Source organism: Lissotriton helveticus, chromosome 5_1 (assembly GCF_964261635.1).
Source record: "Lissotriton helveticus chromosome 5_1, aLisHel1.1, whole genome shotgun sequence".
In the NCBI taxonomy this organism is placed as follows: domain Eukaryota; kingdom Metazoa; phylum Chordata; class Amphibia; order Caudata; family Salamandridae; genus Lissotriton; species Lissotriton helveticus.
Genome location: NC_136065.1, coordinates 1,225,543,647 through 1,225,556,406, shown reverse-complemented (window position 1 = coordinate 1,225,556,406; position 12,760 = coordinate 1,225,543,647). Strand labels below are relative to the sequence as shown.

Genomic DNA, 12,760 nt, shown 5'->3' with positions numbered 1-12,760 from the left:
GATTGAGCCGATTTTGATGACACCTTATGTTTTTTTGTGGAGAAGGTAGGTTGTTCTCCCGCGGCTCTTTTCTTTGGGGCCTTGACTGCCCCTTCTTTTGTGTTTGAAGTGCGAGTGCGAGCCCCGCTAGTAGAAGGCCATGCCCCCGTAAACTTTTCAAAATTCTTATTTATGGTGTCCAAAAACTTTTTATTAATGGTTTCGTTAAAGGAGTTCATGGCTTTATCCATGGCTTTAGAAACCAACATTTCCAACTTTGCATCTAATGAGGCATCAGGGTTAGAAGACATTGTCAAATATAAAAGTAAAAGGACAAGATGCCCAGTAGTCTTTAACCCTATTTAAAGAGTGTCCAGCAGTCTTTTACCCTATTAACAAGGTAAGTTAAGCACAAGCGCCCCAAGAAAAATCTCTCAGGTCTATAATAATCCTACCTCGAGTTAGGCCTGTTTCCCCTTTTTTTTTTTTTTTTTTTAGGGATATATTGTCACTAATGAGAAAAAACGGGGCAAGAACTGAGGAGATCGCGATCGTCGAGTCAACTGTTGAAAGGTTTGTAGCTAGGGCAATGACGCACGGAGGAGTTTGTGCGTGTTGCTAAGGGCTTTTCCTCTAAGTCACGTACCCTCCGCGACACGCGTCAGAGGCATGTCGCGGGGGAAGGGGAATGCCGTAAAGACCGATGAGGAGACGGGAGGTAAGCGAGAGGCAGCGCCGACAAGCAAAGCTAGCAGGCCGTCGATCCGGCAGGGTTGCGGGTGCGGGTGGTGTTCGCATAGTAACGGGATTGTGTTCGCGTTTAAAAGACGCGAAGAGAGAGGAGCGGGAACACGAGTCCCGAATGTGAGTAAGGGGGTGGAGAGGCACCCGGAATGAAGGTCGAGAAGACGGGCATCAAGGAAATAGATCAGGGTACTGATTAAACAGAGAAGGTCAATAAGAACAGATATACACAAAACATAGGCAATGTAGAAAAAACATAGCAGTCCTTAGAAAGGAGAGAGAAGAGAGTTAACAATAAATGAGCGCAAGGTAGGGTCAAGTGGACCCAGATATGCGACAACAGGGTGAAAATCAAGCAAGCACGTGCATCAGAAAGGACGAGTAAAAAGGAGGCAATTATCTGTGTGAGCAGCAGCAACAAAGAAGGAAGATGGCTGTGTGTCCATGAGCTATATACCTTTCTAGAATGTTCACAAGTTCTATGTTCTCTTCATTGTTACTGCTGAGCTGTGGCAATAAAGGAGAATTTGCATAATGTTGGCCTCCGTGTCATGCCATAAAATCAAGACTAAACAGCCTTGGTATTCAGCAAGCATGACATTTGGACATGCCAACGGAAGTCTTCTGAGAAATCTTTGGGTACTTTATTATTTAACAAATTAAGCCCTGAATACAGGCATGCGATCACACAGTATAGGAGGCAGCATTTTTATTTGTGTTCTTTATGGGCCAGATGTACGACCATTGATGTTTGCGACTCGTAAATTGCATTAAATTGGTGTCTGCACTACTATATGGTGAGAGACAACTCATAACTGCCACCCACAGCTGGCATCAAAGGCGCTAAGTGTTTAGCAAAAAAAGAGTCAACCTGAATTTAAAAACTAGCTCTAAGCAGTCCGCCCGGGTCAGTGCGCTGTTACCTACAGTCCAGTTATTCAGCCAGAGTCCCAGATGTGTTGCCTAAGTAATAAGTTAATTCACTAACGCATAATGACAGCTGTGGGCATCAATTAGGGGCGGGTTGGTAATTGTTTGTCTGAAGACAAACACTCAGTTTAGTTTGTACACACTGGTCTGTGCCCAATGACCTCTGAAGGATTGATTCTCACAGCGCGCAAAAAAGTGTCACTCATAGTCGTTGAAATGTCACTCATATTTACAATTTTATTATAAAAATGTCATACATAGCAATTTGAAACCTTGGCAGCTATGCATCACTGTGGTAGAACATGCTTCACCACCTATCAACCATTAATCCCCAGGGCTTGATTCTCAGGTAGCATCTTTCAACATTCAATTGCATTGTTTGCTTTCTTTTATTGTAATTTATTTTCGAATTACATTTGTGGCGGTTAACCCCTAAAGTTGCGCCAAATCTCTGTATTTCCACCAGATGACTTTACATTACACACACATTATACAGCAACAGTGTTTTGTGCAAGTGTGTTAATGCATCTCACATGAGTGTTGCAAACAATCATGTCACTGGCCTCCTCCAGGTGACAAACTTTCTTATCTTATGCTGCGTGCAGTCTATTTTATACGGTGTGTAAAACAATATTTAAATTAATTGCATACGTACTCTGCTTTCTGTCACCGGCTGTGCCCTCATAGCACCATAAATACAAGTCACTATTCTGTGCTCCAACAAGGATTCAAATCAGTGACCCTACGGCTACAGACTTAGACATCTAAAGTGATCAAAGCAAGCAACTGAGTTTTCTGGCAGCGCAAAACATTTCCCGTTGAGCTAAGGTCCTTATTTTCATTTCTTTACAGTCTCCTGCTGAACTTACATCTATCGTACCCTAACCCAACCCTCTTTCACTTCTATACAGTTTCTCCTTTCAACAATTCATTGTCTTTCTTTGACCTGCACCTCTTACCTACTGTTCCATTTTTCTTTTTACATAATCCCAAGCCTCTTTTGACTCTGTTTTTATCTTACATTCACCACTCTTTCCCTCACATCTATCTTTTTGAGTTTCCTTTCACCTTAAAATCTTCCCCTTTGCACCAGTTTCCCATTCCGCTGTGTCTTATACCACACTCGTTCATTCTCTCTGAGATTTTCACTCAGTTCCAGCTCAGATGCTCGCCTACCTATCTTCTACCATCACCTTGATGCTTCACAGTGCTCTACTCCATTGAACATTAAGTCCAACTCTTAATCTCTTCTTGCCTATATCTCAAATGCATCTTTACGAGTCTAATATTCTCATTTCTATTTCTTCCAATTTCCTCATGCTCTGCAACTTTTATCCTCTTTCTCTCACTTCTATCTCCTTTGGTTTTACCTTGTGAGTGCAACTAGAACTTGCATTCTATCACATTCCTGTTTTCTTCTCGCCTCCACCTTTTATTTTCTCACATTCGTTGTTTTCTAGACACGCTCTCGTCCCTAGTACCCCTTCACTCCTCTAACTGCTTTCTCTTTGTTCTCTTCTCATCTCCAGTTGTCTCTCGTATTGTATTATAGGATGATGTGTTTCTTGTGAGAGTAAGAATAAGCACAATACCGGGCAGAGCTGTTCTGGACCCGCAGATTTAGGTAGTGTGATTATCACTGTGAAAGACCTATTTATTAATCTCCTGACATCTTGATTTGTTGCCTTTCTGTAGCAGGCTCTCGTGGCTTCTTGTGTGCTTGTTTGGTAATTTAATGCCCGCCAGTCAGCTATTATGATCACACACATTTATTTTTATTAGGTATATCATGAGTGCATTGTTTTAAGCCAATTATGAGATTTAACAAACTGGATTTTGCTTTGGGGTTGTGCTAAAAAAGTGGCGCAATCCCAATGCAAAATCTGGGCCTCAACTAATTTTAAATTTTTTTAAAACCCTGCCACAAATAACTTGGCAACAAGGACAAGCATGTTAGTAGATCTTTTATGCTTGATTGGTTACAGAGTCTGCATTTCCTAATATTTTTATAGGGTTAAGGCATCTGCTTCAGAGGTGCCCAGTAACTATCACGGAATCATAATTGGTGAGATAACTCTGGAAGTTAAAGTATTTCTTGGAGAAATTTCTGTTTTGTGTAGTCTCAGATCTGACTGAAAGTAGTATAGAAGGTTAATGTGCCTGCAAAGCACATCATGTAATATGCAGATGACAGATTTTTTTTAATGTAGCTAGGTAAGGTTACTGTTTTGAACACAGATCCTTTTGTTCCTTGCAGTTCATAAATAGTAAGCCTTTTATTATAGCACAGTGAGCTATGTAGGATATGTGACTGCTACAACTTTTAACCCTCACTGACTCATGCAACACATCTTGTACACTGATTTACATGCTTGCATGATTTATTTTCAATCTGTATGTTTTGTAAATCGCTCTGACTATCTGCATTAGGATGTGTAGCGTTATAAAAGAAAGTAAAATAGTGCTATTTGAATTGTGTGTAAATACTGGGGCAGACCAACACATCTGAGATACTTTCAGTACATGCACTTACATAAAGGGGACTAACAAAGTCAAAAGCGTGCCTCTCTTAAGTACCTGTGAAGAGATAACCAGCTGTGTGCTATTGTCTCCGTTGTATTTACATTTAAGTGTGAGGTTCCAGGCCACTCAATAAAAAGGAGGCCTAATGGCCCCTTAACTGAGCCGCGCTCTGACAGCAGGGACGTGATGTGACGCCTCCCTCCGTATGGTAATCAACATACAGGATGTGTCAGATAACAAGACAGTGAGGGTTACAAGGTGTAGGAGTCGCATACCCTTCTTAGCTCACTATATTTTATTGCAATCTAAATGGAGCAGACTACAAGCTAACATTTTAAAATGGATGTATTTAGCCGTTATTCTTTTTATTATGAATATTTTTATTTTTCTTATTCTTTCAAGCTTAATTAAGATGAAGTGAATAAAAGAAAGTGGTGCAGCCTTTAGAAAAAAGAAAAAGGCTAGAGAGGAAGAATTAAAAAAGTATGAAGGTTCACTACTGAAATACCTCAGTCCGAAACAGAAACTACTAGTACTACTACTGTTACTGAAGCAGTTTCCGATTCTGAATTCAATCCTTCATCAAAGTCAAGTGATGCTTCAACTTCAACAAGTGATAAGGGGTGTAATGGACAACAAATTCCAGCTGTTGACTTAAAAGATGTTGGTCTTTGGCCAAGTAAGATTAAAGATGACACACGTATCTTACTGGTATAACAAGGGGCGTCTGTGGTTCAACATCTTGATTCTGATTTTGGTGAAGTGAATCGTAAGGGTGCTTTAATCAAAGGACGAAACAGAAAACTTACAAGCGAATGGTTTTTTCAAACTCTGCCAAATAATGAGAAAATGTTGAGGTCATGGTTGGTGTACTCTCCTTCCAAGAAAGCTCTTTACTGCTTTTGTTGCAGACTATTTGCTGACAGAAGTCATTCAAATTTTGATTCTGCAGATGGAATCAACACGTGGTGAAAACGAAATCCTAAAAATTTCGATCATGAATCTAGTGTGGCCCATGTTTGATGTTTCACACAATGGAAGGAGTTGGAAATTAGAATCCGATGTGGAGCAACAATTGATAAAAAAACACAAGAACAAGTTGAAAACGAAGTAAAGAAGTGGAGGGAGATACTTTCAAGATTGTTGGATATCATTAGATTCCTAGCTAAACAAAATTTGGCTTTACGCGGTCACCGAGAAGTAATTCATTGCAAGACTGATGATGAACCTGAATCAACAGGAAATAGAGGACATTTTCTAGAATTAGTTCATTTGTTGGTGAAATACGATCCAGTGGTACATGAGCATACTGTAAGAATTAAGCTGGGAAAAAAGTATGCTAAATCCTATATGTCGCCTACTATTCAGAATGAGTTTATAGAAATTTTGGGAGAAAAAGTAAGAAGCAAAGTTATCGAGCAAGTGAAAGAAGCAAACTATTTTCTATGATATGCGACAGCACCCCTGATATTTCTCATAAAGATCAGAAGATCCAAGTTTTACGCTACGTTATGATCAATGGAAATAAAGTGATGGTTGTGAAATCATTTGTCGATTTCATTGAAACAAAAGGTAAAACCGCTGAGAATATTTCAACTATGATTTTGCAGAATTTTGAAAGCAACGGAATTGATATTCAAAATTGTAGAGGACAGGCATATGATAATGCTGCTGTGATGGCTGGCCAACATACTGGCGTTCAAAGACGCATCAGAGAAATTAATGGAAAAGCAGACTTTGTCGCATGTACAAATCACTCGCTGAATTTGGCTGGTTTACATACAGCTTCCGTTGCTGTGAATTCCGTTACCTTTTTTGGAACTTTGGAGCGTTTGTTCACGTTTTTTTCTTCCTCGACCCATCGCTGGGATATTCTGACTTCAGTCACTGGTCAAAGTGTCAAGCGTGTAATATAAACTCGGTGGAGTGCACGTGGAGATGCTGTGAGTGTTGTAAAAGAGAATTACTCAAAAATCTTAAGTGCTGTAGAACATTTAACTGGCGAAGAAGAAAATAGAGTTACCAGGTCAGATGCTGGTGTGCTGCTTGTTGCTTTACAATCTTTTTCCTTCCAGTGCTTTCTTGGCCAGTGGGAATCTGTCCTTGTAGTCCTTGTAGAAATTAACGACAATTGATTGAATATACAACAATGTGACATAAAGCTCAATGCTATAACAGCACTTCTAACTGAAAATAGGTGTGAATTAGTTAACAATTCAGTAGCTTACGCCAAAGAAATTGTGAGGATCTTGGGATAGTCATGGATCGTCGGTATAGAACGAACAAACTAATGGCAGGTGACGAATAACGAGATGCTGAATTGTCATACGAAACTGAACTGAGGAGAGAAATGTTTTCTTCACTGGACAGAGTGATCCAATAAATCACCACAAGATTTCAACAACATTATGTTCTTGCTGAAAAATATGCTTTCCTTACTCCATCGAATCTTTTGAAGGATAACTACGAATGTCAACTAAATCATTATCATGATGACATTAATGAGGAAGAGTTCCTGGTTGAGAGAAAAAGACTTCAGAGTTTTATTTCTGTTGCTGCTACACAACATGAAACAGAGACATGGAAGGACAGTCCCCTTGAACTTTTGCAGTTTATTCTAAAATACAGTCTTGAGAACTCTGTTCCAAATATTGTAATACTACTGTGAATTTTCCTCACAATTGCTGTAAGTGTTGCTGGCTGTGAAATGAGATTTTCTCAATTGAAATTGATTAAGAATTACCTAAGATCTACAATGAGTGCCATACGTTTAAGAAATCTTGCCATACTGTCTACAGAACAGCAACTGAGTGATGAAGTAGACTTTGATGATGTCATTGATGATTGTGCTAATAGAAAAGCAAGAAAAATAACATTTTAGAATGTTGGATTCAAGTTTTACTTGAAAAATAAACATAGTGTTTTCATTTACTTTCCTATACATCATTTTGAATTTTTGTTGTAATTTTGGTGTGTATTAAGAGAGGCTGCAAACTAAAACAATATTTTTTATATTTTTACAAGACCTAACAATAAAGTCATATTAACCTTAGTGTTGTGTTCAGTGAATTTACTATAACAAATTCATGTCTGTCTCCATCCCCCCTCACCCTTCTTGTGCAGGGGGCCCTCCCACCATGTTTGGGGTACAGATTCTGAGGTGGGCATGCGGGACCCCCAGGCCTCTTATCTGGGAAGAGGCCAGAGCAGTCTTTGGCACCGAATGACAGGTTATTGATAAAGATCTGATTGACTGTCCTAATCTTCCGCATTTAACCAGTCGATGGCCCCTCCACTCCCCTCCCCTCCCTTAACACACCAGGGGCTGAAGGTGACCCCCACCCGGCAGTGTGCAAGCCTTGCCATTCTGTACTTGACCCATTATTATGATATTACTGTTCTTGTAGACTTTTAACACTGTTGGTTACCATGAAAGTAACGTGAAAACAAAATCGCAGAAAAATGTAATGTTTCTTGTTTCTTCTGAATATTCAAGGTGTGCCGCAGCGCCGGAACAGTTGTCCGGGCCTTGGACAGAGTTGAACATGTTCCCATGGCCCCTACAACTGTCTTTAAGCATTGTGTTGATAATGTGTCACCCCTCCCTGTATTTTAGCTTTGGGCCCCTGGGCAGGCTATGCACCATGTGTGTGCTGAGGCTGCTCTGAAGGAGAGATGCACTATTACAAGATGGTTTTGTGTCCCAAGAGCACACGTCTTTTCATTCCCAGGGAGTTAGTTGCTGCTGCTTAGAAGTAATGACAGCGCGCGGCCCCTGGTTGTTGCCTTTGGGCCACCAGAGTGGGCTGTGTACCCAGTCTGTGTTGGCAAGGTGGAGATGACTGACCCCTTTGTGCTGCGTTTAGTTCTAAGGGCACACAGTGAGTCGTTCCCTGTGAATAATTAATGTGCTGTTTTTGAAAGATAAAGAATCACAGACTTCGACACTGTTAAGTTGGTTTTGGGTCCCCAGAGCACATCAGGTTTGAGCAGGTCCCCACTGCTTTAATGAGGCGACTATGATGTATGGTCATTTAATGTCAGCAGTAGATGATGGATCCCTGAACAGTGTCATGTATGTGTATGTTTGCATTGTGCTGAGCGGATTACCAGGTAAATGTTCACACAGCTCTCTGATGGATGTCACATGCAGTTTTTCTGAGTCCCCAGATAGATCATGCAGTCTGTGTGTTCTCTTTTGTACTGCCAGTCACTGGTGTATTCAACTGTGTAGCCTTTGACCGTGTCATGTATGTGCATGTAACTTGCATGATCGAGGTAACTATTAGCGGCAATACTACGTGTCTCTCAGACATCTTTCGAGTGCTCGCCGTCCTTTTTCCCCAGCACCCTTCCCCCAAGGGGCGGCAATCTGAGGGATAGCCCCGGGCGCCACAAGCTCTAGCTACCCCTCTGTGCATGCCTCATGCATATTTATGAGGCTGTCGCAATTTGCGATCCCTTTGGGGATGGCTGGCACTACCAGGGATGGTGGCCGACTGGGGTCAGCAGACCACCATGTCTGGAACTGCTTTGTCAATAAAGAAGTTTTTTTAAATGCATCCCGTTTTCATTAAAGGAAAACGGGATGCATTAAAAAAAAAATAGAAATGAAACGTTTTTTGTTTCATTTTTTAACCGCAGGTAGTGGTCCCTGGGACCACTGCCAGCTCTTAAAAAATGTTGCGCACCCATTCACAAAGGGTGGTAAACTGCGAGTGTTTTGCGACCGCAAATGCGGTCGCAAAACATTCTTACCTAGAATTCAGAGTCACTATTAGGAAGGGATGACCTTTCACGCCCCTTCCTAATAGCGAGTCGCTAACCCTATTTTGCGAGTTGCTATTGCATTAGCAACTCGCAAATAGGGTTGGTACATTGTGCTACCGTTTTTTGCTGTCGCGAAAGGGCAAAATGCCCCTCTGCGACCGCAAAAAACGGAGGTACATCTGGCCCTACAACTGCAAAAATAAAAAAAATAAAAATTTTACCACTGGAAACAACCTTTGCCAAGCCCAGACCTACGGTCTTTGCCAATGCTAGTTGAATGTGGCATGTCTTTCTTTCTTCTATGGAAAGTTCAATTTAATAAGTGATTCAAGCAGTTCTCAATTTGTGCTGGTGTTGGCAGAGGCACGAAAACTCATTTTTGGGGCCTGGCACTTCTTTATCATCAATAGAATTTGACTCAGAGCAAGAGAAAGAAAGGGGGAAAGGGAGAAAGAAGGCCGAAGAAAAAGATTGGAAAATAGTGACAATGATAGACACAGTAGGGATGAAAAAGAACCTGGCCGAATGCGCTATAGAGACAGGAAGAGTAGGGTAGTAGGTGAAAGAGGCACAAAGTGGAATCAAAAGCGGCAGTCCTAATATTCAGCAGCATTGGTGGGGACTCCTAAGAAACACTTAGGGTCTCTGCAATTATTTTCCTACTAATTAAGCACTGGCTACATGTAAAAGCGCAATTGGGAAGTGCTCGCTCCAGTGCTTAAAAGGTCACCTTGGGAGTTGTGAGCCTTGCGCGGAGATTTAAAATTGTACAAAACAGTTCCAAGTCTCACCTGCATATAAAAGCTGTAGATCGATGCTTCATGTTGGACAGCTTTCAGCTGAAAGTAGAATCCATATCGGGAAATGATTTCTCCAAAATACTGTCGGTCCTGGGAGCATCAGTGAAGGAGGCGCAGCAGTGACGGAGGATGCCCAAACATAGAATACAACACAGCATAAAGAGATGTAAAAAGTAGAAGAATATTTCTAAAATACATCAATATTCCTAATTTAGTGCATATTTAATTAAGCTGAGCTTCTTTTTCACGGTAAGCATGCTATAGTAGAGGTGCCGTAGGCCGCAATGCAAGCAGTGAAAATGGCTATGGCTAGGCAGGGAGCGAAATTTTCACAAGGAATTTGCACTGCCTGATTCTAAGTTGGTAGATTTTTCACACCAATTTTTTCCAGGTTTCGGAGAATCAGTCCCCATTTTGAGATGGTAATACTCATTGGAGAAATCACTAGGCCTGGGCGGTAAATTCCGTTGCGCTCGCGCAATTTGGATAATTTCGCATTCCGCATAGAACGTGGAATTGCCAAAAATTCCGCGATCAGCGGCTTCACTGAATTTTTTGCTTTTTCCCGCTTTCAAAATGCGTGTTTGCAAGATATTTTTCCCCGATAACGCAAACAGCTTTTTCGAACAGGTAAAAAGCATTGCGAACAGGCAGAACAAGCAATTCTGCGTGTCCGCGGAACGTTTGCGTGCTCGCAGAGATTTTTTACCGTTTCGCGGAGCTTTGCGTAGCGCGACTACTCAAATTCCGCCCACCCCTAGAAATCACATGAGGCTTTGACAGCAGCAGCAGCCAAGTCTCATTCCCTGTTTTGTTTTTCCTGCCAGAAATCTCCTTCCCCTTCTCTCCTCTAATCCCCTGCCCACCTACTCAGAGTAGGTGAACTGAGAATTCTGTGTGGTTTTACAAATGGAAAATCAGTCCCAGGTGGTTATTTTCATTCCGTACGCTTTACCTCATAATTTGACAGTATTCGGATGAACTAACTGTAAACTGTTATGCAAATTTACTGTTCACCCAGTACCATCCAACTCTTATTCAGGTCAAGGACTTGTTGGGTGCAGCGGGTCCCAAAAACCCTGAGCCAAAGTGCCACTAAATCTGCTGCAATACTAATACCTACAGCCCTGGAGGGAAAACCACTCCATTAATATTTTCTCACCCATCCTGAGTATATAATCTTCCTTCCAAATACAAAGGGTGTTGCCAGAGTACTTTGCACAAGGCAGTCACCTCACCTGACAATTCGTCCAAAAATACCCTAAGACTTCACCAAGTGACGGGTGTGGCATACAGCGTGGAATGGACAGACTGTGACCTCATGGTTTATCATTAGGAAAGGAAAGTAAGACACAGACATTTTGCTTGCTTTGTGCACTTCCAAGGTTGCAAATGTTGATCCTCTAGTCTAGTCATTGGCAAACACACAGAGTCTATTGACATGTGGCTCGTTGTAGTAACCTACCAAGGCTAAATCGAAACGTGGGGTGACCCAGCCAAAGTCTAAAACTATCGTACTGGGAAATAACAAGGTGGCAAACAATAGTAATGTGTTCTATTCACACCCAGCTGTACCAAGTAGGTAAGGATGTGCCTACGTATTTGACACTACAAGGCTGAAATTGACGACCCAGGTGTTTTTTATCACTGATGCAGTGTGCACGTTTTAGGAAACAGTATACTGTTTCAAATAAATCAGTACTAGGTACAAAGCAAGACTATAGAACTTGATTGTGTTATCTCATTTTGTTTTATACATACCTCGTCATTAACCATTAGACCAAACCTCACTGCCTGCGTGATGAAATCCGTCTGCAAAGGCATGTCCCCGCCATTCTGGAGCTGAAACAAAAGACAAAGGAAGTCTCTTTTCCCATGTCTGCCTCTTGTACTGTGCAGCAGCGACATTTCAAGCAAAATAGCAAAAGAAAACTGAAAAGCTGTTAATTAACTGCAAGAAGAAAGAACTAGAAGTAAGGGAGAAAAAATTAGCCACATGAGAAGCCAGAGATTATGATGAAATTGTTAAAAACAACATAGTTACATGGCTACGTTTTATTGATGACCTTTTCGTAGTTTGGAGAGGCACTGAGAATGAAGCACATGAATTTGTCAAATCTATTAATGCAATTCACTCTATCTGCAATTTAAACCACCATAAGTAAAACAACTGTCAATCTTTTGGACACAAGTGTATACATTGAGAATAATTAGATTGAGACAAAACTTTACCGCAAACAAACTGCTGGCAATTCGACTTTAGCACCAGTGCCCACTCGAGACATCTCATAAACAGCATTCCCTATGGGGAAATGCTGAGATTGAGGAGGGTAAACAGTGACCAAATGTCACTAAAAGAGGCCCAGGATGAATCCAAAACTAGATTTCTAGCACGAGGTTATTCACTCAAAACGATTGAAGGGGCATAAACAAAATCCATGATCCCAGATAGATTAGATTTAATCAAACCCAAGTCGGGGACATGTGAGGGAAAACATCAATGTCTACAGACAAACAAAATCTCTGAAAATTTGATTAAACCTGAGGAATTTCGAATTATCATGAAATACAGCAAACAACGCAGAGTTACGCAATATAATCATGCATAACTGGCCTCTAATCTTGAGTGAAACAGTGATAGGACATACATTATCACATAAAATAACTATTAAACACAAAAGAGCTAGATCCATGAAGGACAAACTGATGAAGACAAGTCCCGAAGTAATTGAAAATTGTAGTTGGTTTAAATCTCATAAAGGATTCTATAGGTGTAAAACATGTAAAGCATGTCAATTCGGTAGAAACAAAACCTCATACACAACACCATTCAGTCAAGGGGAGTGTCAGGATCGGCGCCATGTAGTGCCCCTGTCCGTGAGATGCGTGGCACATAACAGCTCTCAAACCCAAGGACTACGTTACCCAAGATCCCTAGCGGTAACGCAGCGTAGCGACGTACGCTACGCTGATTCAGGAACTAAGTACTGGCGGCATCGGAAGGACGGTGCCGA

General features: G+C 41.3%; 1 protein-coding gene across 2 annotated transcripts in view; it reads right to left on the bottom strand.

The window, feature by feature from the left end:
• The window catches only part of BTBD16 (BTB domain containing 16), a 957,777-nt gene that overhangs the window by 111,963 nt on the left and 833,054 nt on the right, over nt 1-12,760 (bottom strand). For both annotated transcript variants that reach the window (XM_078641204.1, XM_078641205.1), the window contains exons 15-16: nt 11,508-11,588; nt 9,738-9,836 (exon numbers count right to left, since the gene is read on the bottom strand). In XM_078641204.1, the coding sequence (XP_078497330.1) occupies nt 9,738-9,836; nt 11,508-11,588 (180 nt within the window). The remainder of the gene's footprint in view (nt 1-9,737; nt 9,837-11,507; nt 11,589-12,760) is intronic.